The following is a 26,217-nucleotide window of genomic DNA, read 5'->3' on the forward strand; positions in this document are numbered from 1 at the left end:
TTTTACATTTTGTAAAAAATCAATTTTTCTGCCCCAGGAATCTCGTGTGTGCTTATGTTGGCCAATGTTAAGTTTATTACATCCCATGTGTTTTATTGTAACCAAGCTGTGATTCTGTTATGCACATTGAAATTGTTCTGCAATATGTTTGTAGAAGTCAGGTTTTATGGCAAGGTGTTGGTGTTGTGAGGGTCTCTGCGGGAGCTATCAGGAGGGATATTAAATGTGCATTAGCCAAATTTCTATTCCTGTTTCTGCAATCCAAGTGGAAATTGCGTTTTGTCTTCCTGACACAGTCATCCTTCCCTGCTTCCATTTCCCCTTGTGGCATCTCTTCACCGTCCTGAGCTCCTTCTGTGCGTCTCTGGCCCTGGCAGGATATGAGTCAGCAGCAGGGGATGGAATGGAGAGAGCCAGTGCCTGCTGTCAGTGGTTCTCAACATCACCTTCTCCCACAGGCGATTGAGATTGAAGAACGGAGGATCCAGAGCTGTGTGCATTTTATGACCCTGAAGAAGCTTAATCGGTTAGCCCACATCAGGTTAAAGAAAGGAAGAGACCAAACCCATGAGGTAGGAGTGGGAAGTTTCTTTAACCCTCCTCTTCTAGTTCCTCACTTGCCCCCTCTTGTCTCACCATACCCCTCCTGTCAGTTGGCTGGTGCTGGGCCTCCCCCTGACCTGTGCCCTGTTCCCCTCTGACTTTGTCTTCTTTTTCAGGCTAAACAGAAAGTAGACGCCTATCACCTACAGCTGCAGAACCTGCTGTATGAGGTGATGCACCTACAGAAGGAGATCACCAAGTGTCTGGAGTTTAAGTGAGTATGGGAGATAAGGACTTTGGCTCGAATGGTCTTGGTGACTGCTTTTATCTTGCAGTTCAGTGTGACTGTCTTCTTTTTTTAAATTTATTTGAGAAAACAGACACATTGCCTGAGAACACTTTGATCTGCCGGTTCACTCCCAAATCCAATAATTGAGCTGGGCTGAAGCTGGGAGTCAGGGACTCAGTCCAGGTCTTGCAGTGAGTAGCAGGGACCTCAGGATCCATACCAACAGGAAGCTGAAGTCAGGAGCGGGGAATGACACCCAGCTCTGCAGCATCTGAACTGCCATGCCACGTGCCCATCTCGAGTTTCTTTCCTTTCCTTTTTCTTTCTCTTTTCCTTCCCTTTCCTTTTCTCTCTTTTTTTTCAAGGTTTATGTATCTATTTGAAAGAAACATATCTTCTATTTTTAGTTCACTCCCCAAATGACCACATCAGCTGGAGGAAGGCCAGTCAGAAGCCAAGAACCTGGAGCTTCTTCTGGGTCTCTTACATGGGTGCAAGGACCCAAGCTTTCCTAGGCATATCAGCAGGGAGCTGGATTTGGAATTCAGCACCCAAGACTCAAATTGGCACCTGTACGGGGTGTCAACACCTCAGGCAGTGGTTTTGTGCACTGTGCTGCAGTGTTGGCCCATGAAGTTTGAACTCTATAGTTCTATAGTTCTATACTCTATACTCTATACTCTATACTTCTCCCCAGCAGCAGCCTTTACATAACCAGCTTGATTCCTGGCCACATGGTGTGGGTGCAGCTCAGCACCACTCACACTCTTTTAATCTTTTGGCTCAGTTTTTCAGAAGTCTCAGGTTTGCATTTGCAAGTGTATTTGTTCTTTGTAGCATGAATGTGCTGTTTAGATACCTTTCCGTGAACAAACTATAGATTATCAGAGCCCTTATTATTAAAAATGAGATGCCTCTAGGAAAAAGCAAGCTGAGAGATGTGATGGAGGAAGGAGTTAACAGAGAAGGGGAAGGCAGTTTTTGTTTGATTAGTTTTGAGCACACTGAAAGAAAACACGTTTTATTTGTAGCAAACTTGGCATGAGCCAGGCCACATTACACACTGTGTCCCTTTTTTTTTTTTTTTTAAAGATTTGTTTATTTTTATTGGAAAGTCAGATTTACAGAGAGGAGAAACAAAGATCTTTTTTAATTTAATTTATTTTTTAAATTTTTTTATTGGAAAGGTGGATATATAGACAGGAGAGACAGAGAGGAAGATCTTCTATCCGATGATTCAGTCCCCAAGTGAGCCGCAACGGCCGATGCTATGCCGATCCGAAGCCAGGAGCCTTTTCCGGGTCTCCCACGCGGGTGCAGGTTCCCAAGGCTTTGGGCCGTCCTCGACTGCTTTCCCAGGCCACAGGCAGGGAGCTGGATGGGAAGCGGGGCTGCCGGGATAGAACCGGCGCCCATATGGGATCCCGGGCGTGCAAGGCAAGGACCTTAACCACTTGCGCCACTGCGCTGGGCCCATAATTTATTTTTTTTTATTTTGACAATCTTTACATAGTTAATTAGAGTAAAAAGGTTCAAGGGCTACAGGAAAGAGGATAAGACTAGTATTTTTTCCATATTGTTTCCTTCATGAGAAACAAAGATCTTGCAACCACTGGTTCACTCCCCAAATGGTAGCCACAATGGTTGGAGCTGAGCCAGGAGCTTCTTCCGGGTTTCCAATGTGGTTGCAGGGTCCCAAGACTTTTGGCCATCCTCAAGTCCTTTCCCGGGTCACAAACAGTGAGCTGGATGGGAAGTGGAGCAGCCAGGACACAAACTGGTACCCATGTGGGATCCCAGTGTGTGCAAGGCAAGGATCTTAGCCATTGAGCAATTGCGCCAAGCCCGTTTTTTGGTTATTTAGAAAATATATATATATATATATTATAGAATATGAAATATATATATATATATATATATTTGAAAGCCAGAGATAGAGATCTTTCATTTAACTGGTTCACTCTCTATCTGAAATAACTGGGGCTAGGCTAAGATAGGAATTCAAACTAAGACAGGAACTTAAATGCGTGGCAAGGACTCAGTTGAACCATTATCTGCTGCTTCTGGGGCCACCTTAGCAGGAAGCTGGCAGAGAAGGGAGTGCTGGTTGAAGCCAGGCCTCTGATGATGGGATGCTGGTGTCCCAACTGGCACAATTACTGTGCCAAACACTCACCCTGTATTTATAATGAGGATGATAATTTGGGGAGGCTTCTTTATACCTACTTCTCAGATTCACCTCAAGATAGTATTTATTTTTTTCCCACAAGATAGTATTTAAATACTGAGATGAAATTCACATCACATCTGTGCCTGAGGTAATTTGATTTTACTATTGTCAGCTTCCTGGTTTTGATAGCATACTGTGGTTAGATATGATATCATTGGGGGAACCTGAATGAAGATTACATGGAGGATATGAACTTCTTGTGGGTCAAGTTTAAAAAGGTATAGAAAAGATTGTGATGCTCTGGACTATAATCATTGCCCATTGGAAGCTGATAAGCCCAGAATAAAGTGGAAATCTGACCTAAGAGGTGGCAGTGGAACTGTGTGGAAGAACCGTAGGCCCAGGAGTCGTGCAGCTTGGGTTCAGATCTTGGCTCCGCTGTGTGAGCCTCACTAAGCTGCTTGCTGACAGTCGCTTCCATCTCATCCTTGTTCGATGGGGCTCACATTCTCCGTCTTCTACGGAGGTGAGGGCAGCGAACAGTGGATTCTATATCCATTGTTTCTGCATTGTGGATTCAACCAACTACAGACCAAACATTTTCAGGAAAAAAGAGTTGTGGCTATACTGAACATGTGCATGTTATCCCTAGACAACACAGGATGTCAGCTATTTGCATAGCATTTCTGTTGTATGAGGTAGAAGTGATCTGGAGGTGACTTAAACCTTGTGCAATTGACTTTGACATTTTATATCCAATACTTGCACAGTCTTGAATTTTGATGTTGGCACAGATCCTGGAACCAGTCCCGTTCTGAAACTTAAGAAACAATGATGGTGCCTCACAGCATCTGTGACCAGAGTACCTGTGTGTGTTATGGCAGCAGAGAGGGCTGCATCGCAGTGCCCACAACTGAAGGCCCTGTTCCCCATCCAGTTCACCTCTGCTGGATTTTTGTTATCTTTTTTTACTTTTATTTTAAAGATGCATTTATTTTTTACTTAGGAGGCAGACTTAAATAGAGAGGGAGAGAGAAAGCTCTCCAAATGGCTACAACAGGCAGAGCTCAGCCAATCTGAATCCAGGTCTCCCATGCAGGTGCAGGGCCCCAAACTGCACCCTCCACTGCTTTCCCAGGTCACAAGCAGAGAGCTGGAAGGGAAGTGGAGCAGGCGGAACATGAACCAGCACCCATTTGGTATGCTGGCGCTTGAAGGTAGAGAATTAACCTGCTTAGCTATGGTGCCAACCCCTAGATCTTTATTTTTTATGTTCATGCAGATAACATTTTGAACCTCAGTGCAGATCTTGTGTTTATTGCTGTTAAAATAATATATCTTGGTTTCAGCCTGACAATCTGTAAGCTTTCCTGTTCAATGCAGAGAAGTTTGTCAGCTTAATAAGCATCCCTTTCAGATCATTGGCTAACTCGGGCAACATGTCTTTCCCTACTGCTCAGTGTTAGTGCAGGACGACTGGATTCCAGGTCCTGTGCAGTTGTAGACTGGGGCTATGTGGACATAGATGGGAACCTTGCATCTACTGAAGCTGCAGTTTGATTTGCCAAAAGCAACATCTTGATGTCTAGTTTCTGCTTACAGGTCAAAGCATGAAGAAATTGATCTGGTCAGTTTAGAAGAGTTCTATCAGGAGGCTCCGCCAGATATCAGCAAGGCTGAAGTCACGATGGGAGACCCTCACCAGCAAACTCTGGCGCGTCTGGACTGGGAGCTGGAGCAGCGGAAAAGGTAGCGTTTTTACCTTGCAGGCCTTGTTAGCTGTGGAGCAGAGTGCTGTGTCATGACCCAGCTTTGGACCCCAAGGCACTGTGGACCCAGCAGAATAGTCCAAATCACCAAATCTTTCTCTGTTACGAATTCATGTAGGATATTTCAGGCTTGGCTAGGATCAACCTCATTCTGTCGGGGGTTATAATTGCATGAGGTATTTATAAGACGTAAGAATGACTTTCTTCCCTTAAAGACATGAACACCCAAGACCTAAACATATTTTGTGTTATAAGTCTAATTTTGTATTTTTGTTATTTCCCTGTCTGTAAGTGCACTGCTATGGTATGCTAAAGCCTTTTTGGGGTTTTTGTTTATTTATTTATTTATTACTGCAAAGTCAGATATACAGAGAGGAGGAGAAACAGAAAGAAGATCTTCCATCCAATGATTGACTCCCAAGTGGTCACAGTAGCTGGTGTTGAGCCAATCTGAAGCCAGAGCCCAGAGTTCCTTCCAGGTCTCCCATGCAGGTGCAGGGTCCCAACGCTTTGGGCTGTCCTTCACTGCTTTCCCAGAGCACAAGCAGGGAGTTGAATGGGAAGCGGAGCCACTGGTATTCAAACTGGTGTCCATATGGGATCCTGGCATGTGTAAGGCAAGGAAGACATTAGGCTACCATGCTCGACCTTTTTAACTTTATTTAACAGGAAAGAGAAGAGATCTTCCATCTGCCTATTCACTCCTCAGCTGTCTGAAGTAGCTGCTGTCCTGGCCAGGCCAAAGCCAAGAGCTCAGTCCATTTCTCCCATGTGGATGGCAGAGACCCAAGTGCTTGAACCATCACCTGCTGTATCCCAAGCAATAGCAGGAAGCTGAATCAAAAGCAGAGGCAAGACTGGCGCTTAGGAAGTCTAACATAGGATGTAGGAGTTTCAGGTCACTCATAATGACCCTCTCCCCCTCTCATGTTTGTTCCAGAATTCTAGGGCTTCTGGTTGGCACATGTGCTCTGTTTTTCATTGGAGAAGCAGCTATTGGTGCCTTTCCTATTACAGAAGGTATGCTGTGCCTCTGGTGCAGGTCATGAATTTAATAAGCAGGGAGTTCTGTTTTCAAGCAGCAAAGTTGGCCTGTGACTTCCCTGTTTAGTTGACTGTCTGCCCTCAGCATTAGCTGAGCCAAGAGTGGTGCATTTCTGTGGTGCTGATCCCAAATTCCCTCTCATTCAGGCTGTCTGTGGGGCTCATCTGGGTGATGTAGGTGCCACGTCCACATGATGGTGCACATTAGGATCTAGCCTGTCAGGTCAGGTTAGAAGTGAAGCAGAGGAGAGCTCCGGTTCTTCTTGGGCACAGACAGAGCCTCTGGAGAGAGACAGGGTAACTCCTTGCTTGCTCTTAGCTGAATAGCCTCAGGCAAGTTCACTTCCTCCCCAAGCGTTAGTTTTCTCCTTTGGGCCTAAGAAAAGTTCCTACCTTGCAGACTTTTTATAAGGATTCAAGATGATCATTGTTGTGAAGAGCTCACCAAAAGACCTGACTGTTTTTATTAAGTGGGCTGTGGTGTCCTTGGGAGGCAGTGACAGTGCTCTGCCGTCTCCCCACAGGCTGGCAGAGAAGTACCGAGAGTGCCTGTCCAACAAGGAAAAGATCCTCAAGGAGATCGAGGTGAAGAAGGAGTACCTGAGCAGCCTGCAGCCTCGCCTCAACAGCATCATGCAGGTGCCGCCCGCCACCCTTGCGCCTTGCCCTCACCCTCCCTGCTGGTGAGGCTGCCGGATGTGACGTCACTCTCTGAGCCGGCTGTCCTGAGTGCAGCACAGGGCAAGAGTGGGCTTGTCTGCATCTCTGCCCGTGTCCTGGGGGAAGAGAAAGCGCTGGCCGGGTGGGCTCAGAACAGATGCACATGTTTTCCTGGCTACCTTTTCACTTAGTTCCTCCTCTGGGGACATACTTTCTCACACTGTCTGCATCAAAATTCTTACCATGCTCCCACCAGCCCCGGCAGTATCTCTACGTGCTCTTGTGGGTGTCTGTCAGATCACACTGATGGCTAACTGCTTAGGGCAAACTGCTCAGAGCTTGACTCATGTTTGAAAGCCTTTAGGTACCATGGGAGAAGTCTTTACTTCACTTGTAAAATAGTCTCCTATATAGGTGACCTGATTTTTGTTTGCTTTACAAAGCCAAATTTGATCTAAATCCTTACTGTTTTTTGAAGCAAGGTAAATGGCTCATATGGAGGAACTTAGTAAAAGGACCCTGGAGACATCATAAACTCCCTTTTCTAGGACTTGGCAGGATCAGTTATTTCCTCCCAATAAGTCTAGGCATAGAATCAGAGTTGTAATTAAAATGTTCTGCAGAATAGGACAGAAGGAAAGTGGAAGCTGAAGGCTTGGTTGTATGAACATCCCAAGCCCTCAGCATGAATATTTTTTTCCTGTGTACTGGAAACCCCCTAGAAAATGTCCTGAACAGGGTACAGGTTAAATAAACAGTGATTTGCTGAGAGCTGTAAGCCAAGTGTGGAACATTATACTAATGGAATAACTGGAAAAGAGGATCTGAATGACATCTTTAAACAATTCAAATTGTAGAACACAGGCCTGGCACAATAGCCTAGTGGTTAGAGTCCTCATCTTGCGTGCCCAGGATCCCATAAGGGCATTGGTTCATGTCCCAGCTGCTCCACTTCCCTTTCAGCTCACTGCTTGTGTCCTGGTAAAGCAGTAGAGGACAACCTAAGGATTTGGGACTCTGCATATGCATGAGAGAACTGGGGGAAGCTCCTGGCTCCTGGCTCAGCTTCGGCCATTGCGGCTACTTGGGGAGTGGGCCAGTGGATGGAAGATCCTTCTCTCTCTGTCTCTCCTTTACTCTGTAAATTTGACTTTCCAATAGAAATGGATAGATCCTTAAAAAAAATTTGTAGAACATGCAATATGAGCTCATCTGTATTCCTTGGTTTATAAACTAACTGTGTGGGTATGCAGGGGTACTTTGAAAGTTTCCGGAAGATAGAGGAGAAATTCAAGGGTGAGTTGTTAGCCTAGCATTTGAGACTCAGTTAAGAGTCCACATCCTCTATTGGTTACTGGACTCCAATGCTTGAATCCAGATGATCATTGATGTAAGCCCTGACAAGCAGAAATGATGGGTCAAGTGGTTGGGTTCCTGCCTCCCATGTCAGATTTCCTGACTTTCAGATTGAAAGGCAGTTACTACTTGGGGAGTGAACCAGCGGATGGGCAATCTTTCTCCCTCGCCTTCCCTCTATAAAAATAAATTAAATAATTAAATAAATTAAAAAAAATTTTTTAATATTTATTTATTTTTATTGGAAAGGCAGATATATACAGAGAGGAGGAGAGACAGGAAGATCTTCCGTCCGATGGTTCACTCCCCAAGAAGCCGCAATGGCTGGAGCTGAGCTGATCCGAAGCCAGGAGCCTCTTCCAGGTCTCCTACACGGGTGCCGGGTCTCAAGACTTTGGGCTGTCCTCTACTGCTTTCCCAGGCCATAGGCAGAGAGCTGGATGGGAAGTGGAGCCGCTGGGATTAGAACCGGTGCCCATATGGGATCCCAGCACATTCAAGGCGAGGACTCTAACCACTATGCCCTCATGCCGGGCCCAAAAATAAAGTATTTGAAAGGCAGAGGGGGATCGGCAGACAAAGAAGGAAAGCTGCCATCTGCTGGTGTATGCCCCAAAGGGCGTGCAGTGGCCATGGAAACTGAGCTCTCTGTCATAGTGGCAAGAGTTCAGTTACTTGAGCCATCACTGCGGCATCCCAGGGTTTACATCAGCAGGAAAGTGGATTTGAACACAGGGCACTTCGATATATACAGGTGTCAAGCAATCGTCATCTTAACTAGCAGGCCACCCCTTGTCTCTCACCCACAGATGTGTCTCTGTCCACCCCTTGTCTCTCACCCACAAACGTGGATCTGTTGCAGGTTATTTTTCTTCTATTCTGTGAGTTACTTTTTCATCCTCATGATGATTTTTTTTTAAAAAAAATTTTAATTTTAGTCTGCTCTAATTATTAATCTTTTCCTTTGGGGCTAATACTTCATGTGTCCTATTTAAGAAATGTTTTGGGGTCAGTGCTGTGTCATGTTAGGTAAAGCCAGCATCTACAGCAACAGCCTGGTTCAGTTTGAGCCATTGTGGCCATTTGGGGAGTGAACCAGCATGTAGAAGATCTCGCTCTGTCCCTTCCACTGTCTCTATAACTGTCTTTCAAATAAATAAAGCTTTTTTTTTCTTTCTTTTTTTATTATTATTGGAAAATCATTGACAGATAGAAGGATAGACAGAGAAAAAAAATCTTCCATATACTGATTCACTCCTCAGTTGGCCACAACAGCTAGAGCTGAGCTGAGCTGAAGCCAAGAGTCTGGAGTTTCTTTCAGGTCTCCCACATGGGTGCAGGGTCCTAAGGCTTTGGGCCATCCTCTACTGCTTTCCCAGGCCACAGGCAGGGAGCTGAATAGTAAGTGGAGCAGTTGGGACATGATCTGGTGCCCATACGGGATCCCAGCAGTTGCAAGGTGACAGCCCACAAGTAAATCTTTGAAAATTTTTTTTTTTTGGTGGTAAAATGATTAAAAAAAAATTTTTTTTTTGTTTATTTCAAGGTCATATAGATATTCTGTGTATTCTAATATAAGCTGGGTTACCTTTCAAATTGAGGTCTGTATTCATCTTGAAAGTGGAATTTGTATATGGATATATTTTAAAATTTTTTGGAGGATAAATGTTTAACCTAGTATTTAAGACAATGGTTAAGGCCCAGTACAATGGGTCAGTGGCTAAATCCTCACCTTGTAACTTCCAAAATCCCATATGGATGCCAGTTCATGTCTCGGCTTCTCCGCTTCCAATCCAGGTCCTTGCTTATGGACTGAGAAAGCAGTAGAAGATGGTCCAAAGCCCTGGGAACCTGCACCCATAGGTGACCAGAATCAGATCACCTCTGGCCATTGCGATACTTTGGGCACTGAACCAGTGAACAGAAGATCTTTGTCTCTCCCTCTTTCTCTGTAAATCTGCCTGTCTAATGGAAATTTTAAAATCTTTATTTAAAAAAAAAGTGATTAAGACTCCTGGGTCATAACTTCCTGTTGTACTGAATACCCACCCTGATTTTTTTTTTTAAGATGTGTTTATTTTTATTGGAAAGTCAGATTTATGGAGAGGAGCAGTTATAGAGAGAAAGATCTTCCCTCTGCTGGTTCACTCCCCAACTGGCTGCAATGTCCCAGGCTGAACCTATCTGAATCTGGAGCTAGAACCTCCTCCAAGTCTCTCTCATGAGTCTAGGGTCCCAAGGCTTTGGGCCATCCTTTGCTTTTCTAGGCCACAAGCAGAGAGCTGGATGGGAAGTGGAGCAGCCAGAATTTGAACCAGTGCCCATATGGGATCCTGGCGTATGCAAAGTGAAGATTTTGCCACTAGGCTATTGCTCCCAGGCCCCACCTTGATTTTGTAAAGATTGTTTATTTTAAAGGCAGTGGAGCAGAGAGAGAATAAAATAGGAGAAGGAGAGAGAAACAAGTGAGCCAGTCCAAAGCCAGGAGCCAGGAGCTTCTCTAGGTCTCCCATCCAGTTGCATAGTCCCAAGGCCTTGGGCTATCTTCCTCTGCTTTCCCAGGCCACAATCAGGGAGCTAGATGGCAATGCAGCAGCCTCGATACAAACTGGAGCTCATATAGGTATATACCGGATGCCAGGCAAGGATTTAGCCACTAGGCTATTGTGCCAAGCCCACGAAATTTGGATCTTTTATCCGTGCTTCACTTTTGACATATTTCTGGTAACTCCTGTTAGGCCAGGTTGAAACCAGGAGCCAGGAACACCATTTGGGTCTCCCGCGTGAGTGACACAGAGGCCCAAGCACTTGAACTGTCTTCTGCTGCTTTGCTTACACACATTAGTAGAGAGCTGATTCAGAAGTACAGTAGCCAGGTTCCAGGACTTGAACCATCTCTTCCATGTTGAATGCCTGCATTTGCAAGTAGTAACTTAACCCATTGTGCCGTAGTGCCAGCTTGTGCGACTTTTTATGATTTCATGTTTTACTCTGTTGCTGCCATACAGAAGAATTGACTTTTTCCTATTGATCTTTTATCTGCCTCTTCTATTAGTTTATTACATATCATTCCCAGAAAAAACTCCAGTCACTGAGTAGTCATGCATTTCTAGGAGGCCTAGGTTTAATACACAGACATGCATTCAAGTACAAATCCTTTCTTTTGTTTGTGCAGGCATCCCTCCCAGTGCAGGAATACCTGTTCATGCCGTTTGACCAGGCTCACAAGCAGTACGAGACAGCCAGGCACCTGCCACCTCCGCTCTATGTGCTCTTTGTTCAGGCTACTGCTTATGGGCAGGCCTGTGGTGAGTATGGGGTCTGGGTGAGGAGGAGGGGCTGTGGGAGCTGCAGCGCTGGCCGCCCAAGTCCTTTGGAAGCACTGCCTGGCCAGGACAGCTCCCTGTCCCTGCCCGGAAGTCCTCAGGTGACTGATGCTGCCACTGCTGTGCACTGCCTCCTAGCATGGCTGATCTGACTTGCTGGCCTGAGGCTGAACTAACCTGATGTACAGTTCAGAAAACTGTCTTTGGCTCCTTCCTGAGCCTGGCTGGATGGCTGTGGGCTGTAGCACACAGGCAGCTCATCTGGGCTCCCAGTTGCTCATCCCAGCAAGGCACGCTTGGCAGGTGGATCAGCGCCGCTTACTCTGCTTCAGGGGGTGGGGCCTGGTGAGCATAGGTCTCAGCCAGCTCTCCTAATCTCTCACCCCACCCCACACAAGGCCGCTTGTCGTTGGAATGAGTTGCCAGATTAGAGGATGCATTCCTTACGCTTATGGGCAACCTGTGATTTTGCCAGGGTTTTGAGACGTTTTTTGCCTCTTGCTCTAATGCGCTTTTCCCCAGCACATAGACTGCTCTCCAGCTCCCCGGCCTCCTGGCATCACAGGTGTCTGTGGCACCAGTGCTTGCCTCCCCTCCTCACCAAGGACACCCCCACATTACTGTCTCTCTTCTTGTGTCTTCCTGACCCTTCTCGTCCTCTCCCTGCCCATGGTTCTCCCTCCTGTTTCCATCATCATCAGCTCATATGAAATCCTCCTCCCAGCCCCCTAGACAGGGTGAGTACTTTTCTTTTCTTTTGTCTATAACACCCAGTCTACTTCCCTTCCTGTTTTCCTTGGAAGTCTAAGATTAAATGACTGGAGAGAGTAGTGTGGCACTTGCCAGTGTTTAACAGTAGTGGCCAGTTTTTGGGGGATGCGTTGTGATGGGTCATATAGAGTTGCCAGGGACGGGGCAGAGGCCAGCCGCTTGTAGGCAGTTTCTCATCCCCTCATGTGGCTACGCAGACTGTTCCAAGCTCCTGTAGTCTTAAGAATGAAACAGGAGGCGTGGTGACCTCATCCTGCCTCGCAGCCCGCAGCCCTCGACCTGCAGGATCTCAGGAAGGAGCCGCAGTATCACTCAGTAATCTATTACGGTGTCAGGAACAGGCCAAGCTGAAGTTGAACAGACCTGGTCTTGAATCCCGGCTGATCTGTTTCCTGGCTAGAATGCTTAACTTCTGAAATCCTTAAGTTTCTCATGTGCACATGGCCGTAACAGTACTGGCTTATGTGGTTGTTGTAAGGATTAAAAACTAATATTTAAAAATAGTTTTATGATTACAGTTGAAAGCCTCAGCACATTCAGTCCTCATTACTAGCAGGGCAGCTACTGTTTATCAAGCCCCCATTTCATAGATGTGAAAATTGAGGCTTAGAATACTGACATAACTTTCCAGGTCTTGTTTTTGTGAATTGATGGCACCACACGTTCCACTCTGCTTACCACCCTCTCTCTTGCCTTCCAGTTACATGTCACAGTGTCCCAGTTACATTCAGGTGCTTAGTGTGGTGCAAAATAGAGAATAAACACTTAGGCAAGAACTCTTTATTTTATTGGAAAGGCAGATTTACATAGTAAAGACAGAAAGATCGTCCATCTGCTGATTCACTCCCCAAGTGGCTGCAACAGCTAGAGCTGAGCCAATCCAAAGCCAGGAGCTTCTTCTCAGTCTCCTGTGCAGGTACAGGGTCCCAAGGCTTTGGGCCATCCTCAACTGCTTTTTCAGGCCACAAGCAGGGAGCAGGAAGGGAAGTAGAGCAGCCGGGATATGAACTGGCGCCCATATGGGGTCCCGGTACATGCATGGCAAGGATTTAGCCACTAGGCTACTGTACCAGACCCAGGATAAGAACCTTTAAGAATTAGCAGCAGAGACTCATGTAGTTTTAGATTCTTTTTTTTTTTTTTTAAAGATTTATTTGTTATTATTGGAAAGGCAGATATACAGGAGGAAGGTCTTCCATCCGATGCTTCGCTCCCCAAGAGGATGTAGTGGCTGGAGCTGAGCCAATCTGCAGCTAGGAGCCAGGAGCTCTTCCAGGTCTCCCATGCGGCTGCAGGATCCCAAAGCTTTGTGCCGTCTTCCACTGCTTTCCCAGGCCTCAAGCAGGGAGCTGGATGGGAAGTGGAGCAGTTGGGATTAGAACCAGTGTCCATATGGGATCCTGGCGCATGCAAGGCGGGGACTTTAGCTACTATGCTATTGTGCTGGGCCCCAGTTTTAGGTTCTTTAGTTTGAATTTCTGAGCTTTGGTATACACCTGGAGAGAGTGCCAGGGGAATCTTGTCTGGGAACCGGTAGTTTGGGTTCTTTGTTCTCAGTAAGTGATAGAAACAGAAAAGTAGGTTTTCTACCTTGTTCCAATTCATCTGGAGAAAGGGCCCCCGCCCTGGTCGGTCAGGAGCTAGGGTAGAAGCAAAAGATGGAATCCTAAATCTTGCCCCGTGTGGCTTAGTGCCTTCCCTCAGCGGCTTTTCCATGTGACTCTTTCTTGCCCACAGATAAGACGTTGTCTGTGGCGATTGAAGGCAGTGTGGATGAAGCCAAGGCTCTGTTCAAACCCCCCGAGGACTCTCAAGGTAACGTGGCAGTTGTGCTGCCTCTCCCAGGACTTCCAAGCCCCCGTCCCCGCAAAGGCAGCTATGTTTGCATTTAGCGGGAAGCTTGACTGTATAATGTCAGCACTCTGGGGCAGACAGGGGAGAGTTCATTTCCTAGAACCCCAAGGGCTGCCTTTGGAGGCCAGCCCTGCTACTCATGGTCTCCCTCACCCTGGAGGAGTTCCTTACTGTTTGTAAGTAAGCCTCAGTTTACTTGTTTGTCAAAGGGATGGTAATATCTCGTGTGGAATTATAAGTACGTGGTGGAGTGAGGAAGCACCTGAACCGTGTGCTTGGCACCCAACAGCTCCTCAGCATACATGAGATGCTAGTACTGTTGGACTCTGTGTTGCCATTACCGGAGGAAGAGCTAGCACTCCATAGACGTGACAGTACAAAGCCTTTGTGGAAAACAGAAGTAATGGGGTTTTAGGTTGTTTTCTTTTTTGAATTTTTATTAATTTATTTGAAATAGACAAACAGAGATCTCCTTTCTCATACATGGCCACAATAGATGGGACTGTGCCAGGGCAGAGCCAGGAACCCAGAATTCAGTTCTCGCTTTCCACATGGGGTATGTGGTCCTAGCCTCTGGAGCTGTCATCTGTTGCCTCCACATGACCCCTCCGCAGACAGTTGGATTTGAAAGCTGAGCTGTGACTCAAATTGGGGCACTCCAGTTTAGGAGGTGAGGGTTCTAAGTGGTTCTTGGTACCGTTACGTCAAACGCCCACCCTGCAATTTTTTTTTTTTTCCTGTACTGAATGAAAGACAGTAACTTCATTTTTACTGAAGAAACCCATTTACAGAGGACAGAATCTGGGCCTCTTGATTCCCAATGATTTGAGGGGACTTTGGGGCCCACTAGAACTTTCTAACTCCCTCGTGCCCTTTCTGTGTGGCTACAGATGATGAGAGCGACTCGGACGCCGAGGAGGAGCAGACCACGGTGAGAGCTCTTTCCTGTCCTGGGCATCGACCGCCCTGGGCCTTGCTGGTTTACAGCCATGACCTCCCAGCTGCAGAAGACAGAGGATAGGCTGCTGCAGGTCCCAGACAGCCGGCAGGGAGCCCCCCTGCCCCCATCCTCAGCCGGGAGGAAGGGGAAGGATTCTTAGGACCAGCACTCCTCAGTCCACTCTTTCCTTCTTCCAGAAACGCCGGCGGCCCACACTGGGGGTTCAGTTGGACGACAAGCGCAAGGAGATGCTCAAGCGGCACCCGCTGTCTGTCATGCTGGATGTGAAGTGCAAAGGTCTGCTGCCCTGACTCTGTTCTGTGGACCCGTAGCCTGAGGGTTGGTTGACTACGGGGCAGAGGGCCCGGCAGGCATTCCCGTTTCACATGCTGTGTTTGCTTATGATTATGCCTGGAAGGTTGCTGTTGCTGCCGTTGTTTTTGATTCGTAATCATAACAGCACAGCAGTGAAGCTCCAGACCCGGAAGTGAAGCTGGGTCAATGCTGCTCTTTCTGATTTTGGTGAGTCAGATACACGGAGCAGGGTGTAGCCTGTGCCGCTTAATGCAAGTAGTGTCCTTGATTTAATGCATGTGAGCAAAAGTTTGCATTCCACAGAGGATGTGTGGTATTGTAAGGTAGCCTGTGATCTGACATCCCAGCAGTTGTAAGAGCTGACATTGACTTTAAAGTGTCTCTCTCATCCAGGCTCTGCTCTTACCTCCAAGGGCAGCCTTGTGACAGACTCTTATGTATGTAGTGGAATATTGCATACCCTGGGACCTTTCATGCAAGTGTGTGTTTATCGGTTTTTTTGTACAACTGGAAACGGAGTCACCAAAAATGTTGTCTCCACAGTGGTTCTCTCTGTCTTTTTTTTTTTTTCATTGGAAAGGCAGATATACAGAGTGGAGGAAAGACAGAGAGGAAGATCCATCCAATGGTTCACTCCTCAAGTGGCCGCAACGGCTGGAACTGAGCCAATATGAAGCCAGGAGCCAGAAGCTTCTTCCAGGTCTCCCATGTGGGTGCAGGGTCCCAAGGCTTTGGTCGGCCCTTGACTGCTTTCGCAGGCCACAAGCAGGGAGCTGGATGGGAAGTGGGGCCAGCAGGATTAGAACCGGAGACCATATGGGATTTTCGTACATTCAAAACGAGGACGTTAACCACTACACTATTGCACTGGGCCCACCTTTTCTTCTTAAGATACTTAAAGACTGGAAGTTGGAAGGATAGAGGGCGGGTAATGAGTGGATATAGGAATGTAGTGGATGGGAAAAATAACTTTGTTATTTTAAATATTTATTCATTTTTATTGGAAAGATACCTAGAGAGAGAAGTAAAGACCGAGAAAGGATCTCCCATCCAAATGGCCACAGCAGTCGACACTGAGCCAATCAGAAGCCAGGAGCCTTCTCCAGTCTCCCACACGCGTGCAGAGTCCCCAGGCCTTGGATTATCCCCACTTTTTCCCCAGGCCACAAGCAGGGAGCTGGCTAGGAAGTGGAACAGCTGGGACATGAACTATCACCCATGTAGGTTCCCTGTGTTTGCAGGTGAAGGATTAATCAAATTGAGCCCTCCTGCCAGACCAAGGAGACATAACTTTAAATGTTGCGTAGCACAGCGGTTAACTATGATTGACACTAATATTTCTCTTTACTTAAGTTGATTGATTGAAGTTAGAGAGACAGGAATAAACAGAGAAAGATTTTCCATTCTCTGGTTTATTCTCCCAAAAGCCTACAATAGCCTGAGCTGGCCAGGCTGAAGAGGGGAGCCTGGAACTCAGTTTAGTTTTCTCATGTGGCTGGCAGGGACCTGAGTACTTGAGCCATCCCCTGCTGTCTTCCAGCGTCTGCATTAGTGAAGCCTCATGGCTCTTTATTAATAGCTAGTGGGATTTTGAATGTCCTCAACATGAAAAATGATGTATGTCTGAGGCAATAGATGTGACAGTCACCCTGCTGTGATCGTTATACAGTTTTTACATGTATTGAAATATCACTTTGTGGGGCCTGGCGCCATAGCCTAGTGGCCAAATCCTCACCTTGCGTTTGCCAGGATCCCATGTGGTACCGGTTGTATCCCGGCTGCTCCACTTACCTTCCAGTTCCCTGCTTGTGGCTTGGAAAAGCAGTAGAGAATGACTCAAAGCTTTGGGACCCTGCACCTGCTTGGGAGATCCAGAGGAAACTCCTGGCTTTTGGCTTCGGATCAGCTCAGCTTCAGGGAGTGAACCAGTGGATGGAAGATCTTTCTGTTTCTCCTCTCTGTATATCTCCCTTTCCAATAAAAATAAGATAAAAATAAACCTTTTTAACCTTTTTAATAAACCTGTACCTCATAAATATAATTATTTTGTGTCAATTAAAAATATGCTTCTATTAAAAAAAATGTGAATTTAATACTCTCCACTTAACTACTCCTGAAGTTACCAGCTTTATTAGCCTTATTGTCAAAAGCAGTGCTATTTTTACTGGTTCCACACAACTAGGCAAACAGTAGGATTTGTTCATCATTCCTTCTTTTTCCACTCATCCTTTTTCTCGTTTGGGATCCAGGGCAGGGTTTAACACTATCTTTAGTTGTCACACTCCTTATTCTCCTCCAGGAGGTGATAGCACCTCTCTCTCTTGATTGAATGCGGTTATGGCTTTGGAGAAGCATACATGCAACAACTGTGGGCCGCATCGTCACACATCGGAAGTTTGTGGTGTCACTGTGCCTTGTTACAAACGATGACAAGCTTAACCACGTAGCTCCCTTTCCAAATTATATTTCTAGAGGTAAAATCACCAAGTCCACCCCACATTGAAGGACACTTCTTGGAGAGAAGCAAAGAGTTGGCAGACATGTCCTTCGCTGTTTTTTTGCTCAGCATTGTATCGGCATTGAATTTCAATGTTTGAAAGTCATGAACTGCTTTGTGTTCCTGGGGCACTGTTCTGTTGACTCTGCCTCAGGTGTGTAACACGTCCGTCGTCCTATCTTGTCTTCCCTCTTCCTCCAGATGACAGCGTGCTTCACCTGACCTTCTACTACCTCATGAATCTCAACATTATGACAGTGAAAGCCAAAGTGACAACCGCCACGGAGCTGATCACCCCCATTAGTGCAGGGTACTGGGCGGGGTGGGGAGTGTGTGTGTGTGTGTGTGTGTGTGTGTGTGTGTGTGTGATGAGAGCCTAGCGGGGCTGATCACCCCCATCAGTGCAGGGTACTGGGCAGGGTGGGGAGTGTGTGTGTGGGTGTGTATTTGATGAGAGCCTAGCGGGGCTGATCATCCCCATCAGTGCACGGTACTGGGCGGGGTGGGGAGTGGGTGTATGATGAGAGCCTAGGGGGGCCTGCTCTGAGGAGGCTCTCAGCCACAGTCACTCTGTCGTTGCTGTTGTGTCTGTGTCGTCCAGAACATCACTTTAGAAAACACTCCCTGACTCACTGTGAACAGCAGACATGGTAGTGTAGTTGCAGTTTGAGTGAGTGGAGCTTCCCGCCCCGCGGTGGGAGGTGGGAACGTGCAAGGGAGATTTGGCAGACAAAGCTTGGTCTCTTCCTCTTCTCTTTCTATTTTGAGGTGCTAGGAGTTTATTTTAAAAGTTGTTACATATTTTCCTTTTATTTTGAAATTCAAAGAGATCTTCAGTCCACTGATTCAGTTCCTCAGATGGTTGCAGTGCAAGGGTGGGGCTAGGCAGAAGCCAGGGGACAGGAACCCCATCTGTGTCACCAGTATGGGGGTGTCAGGGACATTAGGAGCAGTTTTGGAAGCAGAGCAGTTGGGATGCTAGCTGGCACTCTGCTTTGGAGCGATGGTGCACCAAGCAGTAGACTAGCGCACTGCACATCACTGCCCCTCAAAGTGTTAACACACCGGCCACCTGCTCCTAGGTTGCTAGAATGGTCCCTGCCTACTTGAGGCTAAGTCCAGGCTGTCCTTCCTTGCATAGTGGGAGGAGGACTGTGCTGGCTCCCACTGGAGGTATTCAGGCAGATGAGCAGATGCAAAGTAACAGCAGCACTGCCTGCCCAGCAAGCTCCTGACTTCCCCTGTTCCACAGGAAGGGCTACGGAGGGCCTGGGCTGATCCAGCCCCACTTGGGGAGCACTGCACCAGCCTGGCCTGCTGTCAGCTACAGAGAGACCTCTGAGGCTCAGGTTGGACCTGGTGCAGCAGGGCGTTCCCCTCCCCTCAGTGTGCCTGATGGAGAGGGTTTCTTGGATGTTAGTCCTGTGCTTAGAGCCTTGGTCCCTGAGCACTCTGGTCCCGGTGGCACTCTGGGTGACCCCAGCAGAGGGAGCTCCTAACCACCCCAGAGTAGGTAGCAGTGATGTCACTGCCCCATTCTGGGTCACCCTGTCTCTAATGCGTGTGATGGTATCTTTCTTTAGGAATAGAAAGGGCTCCTCTTGCTGTGATTAGCGTGAGAGTTGGTCAACGTGAGACAGACCAGAGCTGTGCACTAGTTGTCTCCGAGCTGCTTCTGTGCTGTTTGCTGGTGTCCTGGATGTGGCCTCCCCGACATGAGGCCCTGTCACCAGATCTTTTTATAAAAAAGGAATATTTAATTAATTTATTTGAAAGAGCTACAGAGAAGAAAGATCTATCTCTTCACTCTCCCAGTGGATCAGATGTGACCCAGGCTGAAACTTGGAACCAGGAACTCCAGGCTGGTCTCCAGCATGAGTGGCTGAGGCCCAAGTGCTTGGCCCATCTTCTTCTGCTTAGTAGGAAACTGGATTGGAAGTAGAGCTGCTGGGACTGGAACCAGCACTCCCATAGAAGATATGACATTGCAAGCAGTGGTTTAACACACTATGCCACGACACCTACATATGCGTTACAATTGTTGAAGGAATACTTACCTATTTTTTTTTTTTTTAAAGATTTATTTTTATTATTTTTTTATTGGAAAGGCAGATATACAGAGAGGAGAGACAGAGAGGAAGATCTTCCGTCCGATGATTCACTCCCCAAGTGAGCGCAACGGGCCGATACTATGCCGATCCGAAGCCAGGAGCCTCTTCCGGGTCTCCCACGCGGGTGCAGGTTCCCAAAGCTTTGGGCCGTCCTTGACTGCTTTCCCAGGCCACAGGCAGGGAGCTGGAAAGGAAGCGGGGCTGCCGGGATTAGAACCGGCGCCCATATGGGATCCCGGGCGTGCAAGGCGAGGACCTTTAACCACTTGCGCCACCGCGCCGGGCCCAACTTACCTATTTTTTAATTGATGGTCAAGAGTAATACTCTTATGATCAGACAGCACAAAATCTGCTTCTAGCATTTACTCGCAGTGTGCTCGTGGAAAAGCCTTGTCTTTCAAAGCCTTCAGTAAAATGGAAATGATAATCCTGCCTCACAGGGTTGTGAGGCTTCAGTGACCTTGAACACCCACAAAACCGGCCTACAGGAAGAAACAGTAAACGGTGGCTTTAGTCATCAGTGAGAGGTGACACGCCACCCCCATCTACCCGTCTGCCCTGAAGCAGTATGTTCACCAGAGTCCTCAGTGTGGTCTCCTTTTCCTTTTCCAGGGACTTGCTGTCTCCTGACTCAGTACTGAGCTGTTTGTATCCAGGGGATCACGGAAAGAAAACTCCGAATCCAGCCAATCAGTATCAGTTTGATAAAGTTGGGTGAGTCAGCAGCATTCTAACCCTCCTGGCCTCTCGGCTTCTGTCTGTGGGATCGCAAACCCAAGCTGGAGACCTGTTAGGGCTAGTAGTCACCGAGAACCAGGGAGGATCCGGAGTGGGAGGGTCACATGCCATTCTTGCTTACACGTGGGAAGAGTGGAAGATCCCGACCTGGAGAACATGATAAGACAGTGTTTTATCATGTCGCATGATGGAGTAAAAATGAGCAGTATTTTAAATTCTCTGAAAAATTTTTAAAAATTGTAAATTAGCCTGATGAAGGTATCAGTTTACTGCTTTTTCGTTTGAAATTCGCTTGTGAGTTGAAAGCTGCAAGGGGTGAAAAGTGAGTAAGGGAGAGAGGAACGCACCAGTAAGGAACTGATGAGGTTAGGGGACTTTCCCTGCAGCCTGGGCTGAGCCAGGCCAAGCTATGGGACTGGGCTGTTCGTGGGACGGGCGAGAAGGACTGCATCCCAGCACCACAGTGGAAGTGGATTATAAAAGCGTTTTGTTCTGTCACCTTCTCTGCAGCATCCTGACTTTGAGAGACTACGTGCTTGACCTCGGTCACCCCTATTTGTGGGTACAAAAGCTGGGTGGCCTCCACTTCCCCAAAGAGCAGCCGCAGGTATGTAGACTGACCCAGTCTCCTTGGCTGAATTCCCGGGTGGCCTTTCAAGGGTCTCAACTAGCACAATGCTTTCCCTCGGGGCTGTGATCTGCCTTTTATCCATGCAGGACACTAAATGTCCCAAACCTCCTTGTACCGAAACATCTTTGCCCTCTTCTCTGAGCCATGTAGCCGTTTACACCAAGGTGCTTGGCACCGGGGTCACGTGGCGGTGACATGGCTGCAGGCTGTGCCATCCTCTGTCTTGTGTACCAGGGTGTCCAAAATAAGGTGTGAACAGAAGCCCAGGGAGCCTGGCACCTGGGCAGAAGCCTGTTTTTTTCTCAGGAACTAGTGTTCCTGCTAGGACTCAGTGTCTGGCGCCTCATAGCAGGTAAACCCTGATGTTCCTGGGAGGGACCCACCTTAAGATGTGGGCATGGCTGCAGCAGAGATACATTGCCCGGAAGAAGGCGGGGAGATGCAGGTGTGAGCCTTTTGCTGTGTTCCCAGCACACCGTCGTTGCTGACCACTCACTGAGCGCCAGCCACATGGAGACCACCATGAAGCTGCTGAAGACCAGGGTGCAGTCCCGCCTGGCCCTTCACAAACAGTTTGCGTCCCTGGGTAAGCTGGGGCTGGGCCTGTACACTCACTCAGAACTCTAGAGTTCTGCTGACAGACTGTCCTTTGCTGAGCAGGGCTGTTCAGGACTTAACCAGGCCAAGGTCTGTTCTGGCATGCCCAGGGGGGAGACTTAAAGCCTTTGGTGATGCAGGGTCATGGATTGATGTTAGGGGCAGCTGATGCTAGCTCATGCACATTCAACAGATATTTAATGAGAGCCTAGGTTATGCCAGGCCCTGAGCATAGAAAAAGCAGAGGTAACTCATTCTGCTGTGTTAGTACAGCCATCCAGGGACCCAGCCCATCATCCCTCACCACAGGCCTCCTGAGCTGATGCTCCCCACCTGTGTGTTCTAAGCTCCTAGGTGACTGATGAGCCACTGTCCCAGTTGGTGGTGATATGAGGACTTCTTTCAGTAAGATGTTTTTCATGCATCAAGTATTTGGCAGGGTCATTGTGGGGAGAGTGTCAAGGTTATTGTGATCTAAAAGAGCCACGTCAGGAAAAGCACTGGGTCTCCAGGAGCCATCTGTAGACCCTTCCCCGGGCCAGTCCTTGGGCTCTCTGTGGGCAGTGCTCTAGCTGTAGCAGCCCAACCTGTTCCTGGGGCTTGGTCTCCATCAGCTCTGCCGACTTGTTGTGTCCCAAGGTCGGCTGCTTGTCATCCCTTGACAGCATCTACTCTGTTGGCATTTCTGCTGCTTGACACGCCAGCAGGAATTTAGCCTGCAGCAGTTCTACAGCTCTGCTCCCTTGGAGGAACTGACACAGAACACTTTAGTAAGATCCTCCATCAAGGTCGGCTGTGAAACACAGCCCTCACGGCTATTTGATCTAATTAACAGTCACTAGTCCCTGCTGCAGAGGCGCTGCGGTCCTGGCTGCGGGGCTTTTTGTTCTGTCCTCCGTCATTCACATTCAGGATAAAGCCTGTGAATGCTGATGCTGAATCTGGGCAGGGGCACTTAGCCTGAGTGAAGGTCAGGTGGGTGTGCCTGAACTCTAGGCCCGTGTTGACCTGGCTACCTCTGAGGTGCCAAGTGTACCTAGACAGCTGGCAGGGCCATCTGAGCTTTCCATAGAGTCCCAGGAGGATGCTCTTTGCCCAGCTGTGACATCTGGCTCTACCCTGGACACCACCTGTCTCTGTCTCTTTCAGAACATGGCATTGTACCAGTTAGCAGTGATTGCCAGTACCTCTTCCCTGCCAAGGTTGTCTCTCGCCTGGTGAAGTGGGTGATGATTCCGCACGAGGATTACATGGTAGGTGGACAAATGACAGGTCTGCCTTACTGTCTGGGGGGGTCTGCAGACCATGTCACCTTTCAGTTTCCATCCCCTTGCTGGAGGGGCAGGAAGATGACTAGAGAAGCCAACATGTCACTCCTTATGCACTGCACTCTTGTAGGAGCTGCATTTCACCAAAGACATTGTGGAGGCAGGACTAGCAGGGGACACCAATCTCTACTACATGGCGCTCATCGAAAGGGGCACAGGTGAGTCACTGCTGCTGCCAGTGGGTCTAAGGTCAGGGAAGGCACCAAGAGTGAAGCTGAGGGTGGCATGGAGGAGCAGACGATCGAGGAGTCCTGTTGTGAGGTTGTGACACATCGCAGTGCAGGGGGAAGCCGCTGTTCCCAAGGACGTGCTTTGCGGCAGTCGGGCATGTGCTTTCTCTCACTGAGCTTCCTGATGGTCCTGATGGGAGTGAGAGCGGTTCCATCCCTGCTGTAGGTGAGGAAGCTCAGGCCTAAATGCCAACTCAGTCTAACCTCGGCGCTGCATCTCTTCACTCTGCTGCTGCTCACCAGCATCAGACACCCCTCCTCCCGGCAGGGGAGGGGTCACTCTCAGATGCTGAAGGGCAGGCAGGGGTCCTCATTCCTCTCCTATAGGTCCTGCATCTGCTGTAGGGGCATCTGAAGCTGATGTTTCTCCCACCCTGTTGACATCTGACTTTGCCAGGGGTTCCCACTGGAATCAACCAGGTGCAAGCCTCTAGGCCATCATGTTGTCATCGCACCTCAGCCTCTAGGCCTGGCACGGCCCACAGGGCCTTAGCCCCTCCAGCTGGACACTGTGGCCCCCAGGCAGAGGCAGCTAGCTATAGTTGTGGATGAGTCTGTTTTCTATTGCTAGAGGCAGAAGTCCGGGATCAAGTGGTTCCATCCATTTGGTCTCTGATGGGGTCTTTGTGCAGATGGGATCACAGTAATGGGAGCTGTGTAGAAGGGATCGTCTAATAACTGAGGGAACCAGGAATGTCCGGGGCCAATGTATAACAAAGGCTGCCTCATTCAGACTGGATCCAGACCCCAGCATTTCCAAGTGCAGGAAATGTAAGGAAAGTTGCACTTTTTCAGCCTGAGTTTCTCTATCCCCTTTTCTTCCCTTCTCTTTTTATTTTTTTTCTTACACTTTAAAACATGTTACAGGGCCCGCCCAGTGGTACCATAGGCTAATCTTCTGCCTGTGATGCCTACATCCCCTGTGGATACTGGTTCCTGTCCCCGCTGCTTCACTTCCAGTCTAGCTTTCTACTTATGGCTTGGGAAAGCAGTGGAGGATGGCGCTAGTCTTTGGACCCATACATCCACATGGGAGACCAGGAAGAGGCTCTTGGCTCAATGGTCAGCTCAACTCTGACCATTGACAGCCATTTGAGGAGGGAAGCAGCTAATGAAAGACCCGTCTTGCCGATTCTCCTACTCGATGTATAAAATCTGCCTTTCAAATAAAAATAATTAAATCTTAATTGTTTTTCTTAAAGACCTTAGGATACTGTTTTGAAAGAGTTCACTGGGCCCAATGTGGTAGCCTCGTGGCTAAAGTCCTTGCCTTATGTGCACTGGAATCTCATAGGGGCACCAGGGAAAGCAGTTGAGGATGGCCCAAAGCCTTGGGACACTGTGCCCATGTGGGAGACCTGAAGGAAGCTCCTAGCTCCTGGCTTCGAATAAGTGCAGCTCCAGCCATTGCAGCTGCTTGGGGGAGTGAATCAGCAGACAGATCGTCCTTTCTGACTCTCCTCCTCCTTGTATATCTGACTTTCCAATAAAAAGTAATAAATCTTAAAAAAAAGTCATGTGATGAAGTAACAAAGAAGGAAAATAGAGAAAATGTGTTTACCTGATACAGTGTCTCATACACAATATTGCTGAAAAGAAAATACATGAAAGGATTCTGCTTTTTATGAAAGCAATAAGTAATGGTTAGACTCAAGTTCTTTGAAACCAGCCAGTAGAACCCACAGGCACACCCAGGGGGACCAGGCCCGAGTGTCTACTTCTTTTTGGCACAGTAAATAGATCAAGGTCCTAATTGGGACCAGAGATATCAGACTCCATGTTCCGCAGCCTGGCAAGTTCCATTTTGGGGATTCTGGAACAGTTAGTCCCTGAATGTACTGTGAAGCTTCAGATTAATAGTAGCCCTCAGAGCTGGCCTCCAGGGTCCACTGGAGAGGCTGCCATGCTGTCAAGCTGGGTCTCAAAACTAATTATTTCTCTTGTCCTCTCTTCCCAGCCAAACTCCAGGCCGCTGTGGTACTGAACCCTGGCTACTCCTCCATCCCTCCTGTTTTCCAGCTGTGTCTGAACTGGAAGGGCGAGAAAACCAACAGCAATGACGACAACATTCGGGTAAGGCCTGAGCAGGTGACAGGAGGGGCACGGAGAAGGAGGACAGTAGCTGCAGCTGAAACTCAGGACCACACAGAAGGGCTTTTCAGATTTGCAGCGTGTTCTGGAGTTTGCGCAGTGCAGAAGAGGAAGGAGCCTAGATTGAGCTCACCTACTTACCTGCCTTGGGATTCACAGGTTCCCCATTAATAGAATCTTGGCAGGTGGTTGTCTGTGAAGATGGGGTAAACCCAGAAGCCTCACAGACACCCAGCACTGAGATGATACGGGAATTGTTGCCCTTGTTCCTACTGCTTAAACTTGTTGATTGAATTGACCAAGGCCTCATGGCTGTAATATGTATTTTTAGTCCTAACAGTTTCTGACTTGGATCTGAGATTCCTCTGCTGCACACCTCCATCTTCCTGACTATTGCTGGCATGCAAGGTGATGGAGCAAGTTATAGGTCAGAACTTGGAGGATGTTGTTTTGAGGAGAGGGAGCTTCAGGACAGCCCAGTCCAGCTTGTTCTGGCAGCCCAACCTCTGCAGAGACACCGGGGCTCAGGTCCAGCCAGGGCTGGCATGGTCACCCCTCATTAGGAGTGTTTATTCCCACTTCTCCAATGGTTCCCCATGGTCCCATGTCCACAAATGCTGTGGTCCTGTCAGTGCTCTAGTTACTCAGCTCTAATGAATCCCGCAGTCGGTAAACTGCTGGCCTTCCCACTGCACAGGCCATGGAGAGTGAGGTCAACGTGTGCTACAAGGAGCTGTGCGGCCCCCGGCCCAGCCACCAGCTCTTGACCAACCAGCTGCAGCGGTTGTGCGTGCTGCTGGACGTCTACCTGGAGACTGAGAGCCATGATGACAGTGTGGAGGGGCCCAAGGAATTTCCCCAGGAGAAGATGTGTCTGCGGCTTTTCAGGTGAGGGGAAAAGCAGGAGGGCTGAGGCTCTGGTGGCTTTTTCTGGGACATGGGGTAGAGATGAGAGCC

At 48.2% G+C, this 26,217-nt stretch overlaps 1 protein-coding gene across 3 annotated transcripts in view; it reads left to right on the forward strand.

Annotated features, from left to right (window-relative positions):
• The window catches only part of THOC5 (THO complex 5), a 38,537-nt gene that overhangs the window by 8,929 nt on the left and 3,391 nt on the right, over window positions 1-26,217 (forward strand). For 2 of the 3 annotated variants that reach the window (XM_041003653.1, XM_041003654.1), the window contains exons 4-20: window positions 459-572; window positions 720-817; window positions 4,605-4,751; window positions 6,340-6,454; window positions 11,007-11,139; window positions 11,859-11,894; window positions 13,666-13,743; window positions 14,673-14,713; window positions 14,920-15,019; window positions 17,736-17,844; window positions 20,258-20,359; window positions 20,894-20,990; window positions 21,486-21,600; window positions 22,761-22,864; window positions 23,010-23,097; window positions 25,127-25,242; window positions 25,958-26,148. In XM_041003653.1, coding sequence (XP_040859587.1) covers window positions 459-572; window positions 720-817; window positions 4,605-4,751; window positions 6,340-6,454; window positions 11,007-11,139; window positions 11,859-11,894; window positions 13,666-13,743; window positions 14,673-14,713; window positions 14,920-15,019; window positions 17,736-17,844; window positions 20,258-20,359; window positions 20,894-20,990; window positions 21,486-21,600; window positions 22,761-22,864; window positions 23,010-23,097; window positions 25,127-25,242; window positions 25,958-26,148 — 1,784 coding nt within the window. The remainder of the gene's footprint in view (window positions 1-458; window positions 573-719; window positions 818-4,604; window positions 4,752-6,339; window positions 6,455-11,006; window positions 11,140-11,858; window positions 11,895-13,665; window positions 13,744-14,672; window positions 14,714-14,919; window positions 15,020-17,735; window positions 17,845-20,257; window positions 20,360-20,893; window positions 20,991-21,485; window positions 21,601-22,760; window positions 22,865-23,009; window positions 23,098-25,126; window positions 25,243-25,957; window positions 26,149-26,217) is intronic. The other variant, XM_041003655.1, reaches the window with a different exon arrangement.

Source organism: Ochotona curzoniae, unplaced genomic scaffold, assembly GCF_017591425.1.
Source record: "Ochotona curzoniae isolate NIBS_2020 unplaced genomic scaffold, NIBS_Ocur_1.0 scaffold_274, whole genome shotgun sequence".
NCBI classification, from domain to species: Eukaryota; Metazoa; Chordata; class Mammalia; order Lagomorpha; family Ochotonidae; genus Ochotona; species Ochotona curzoniae.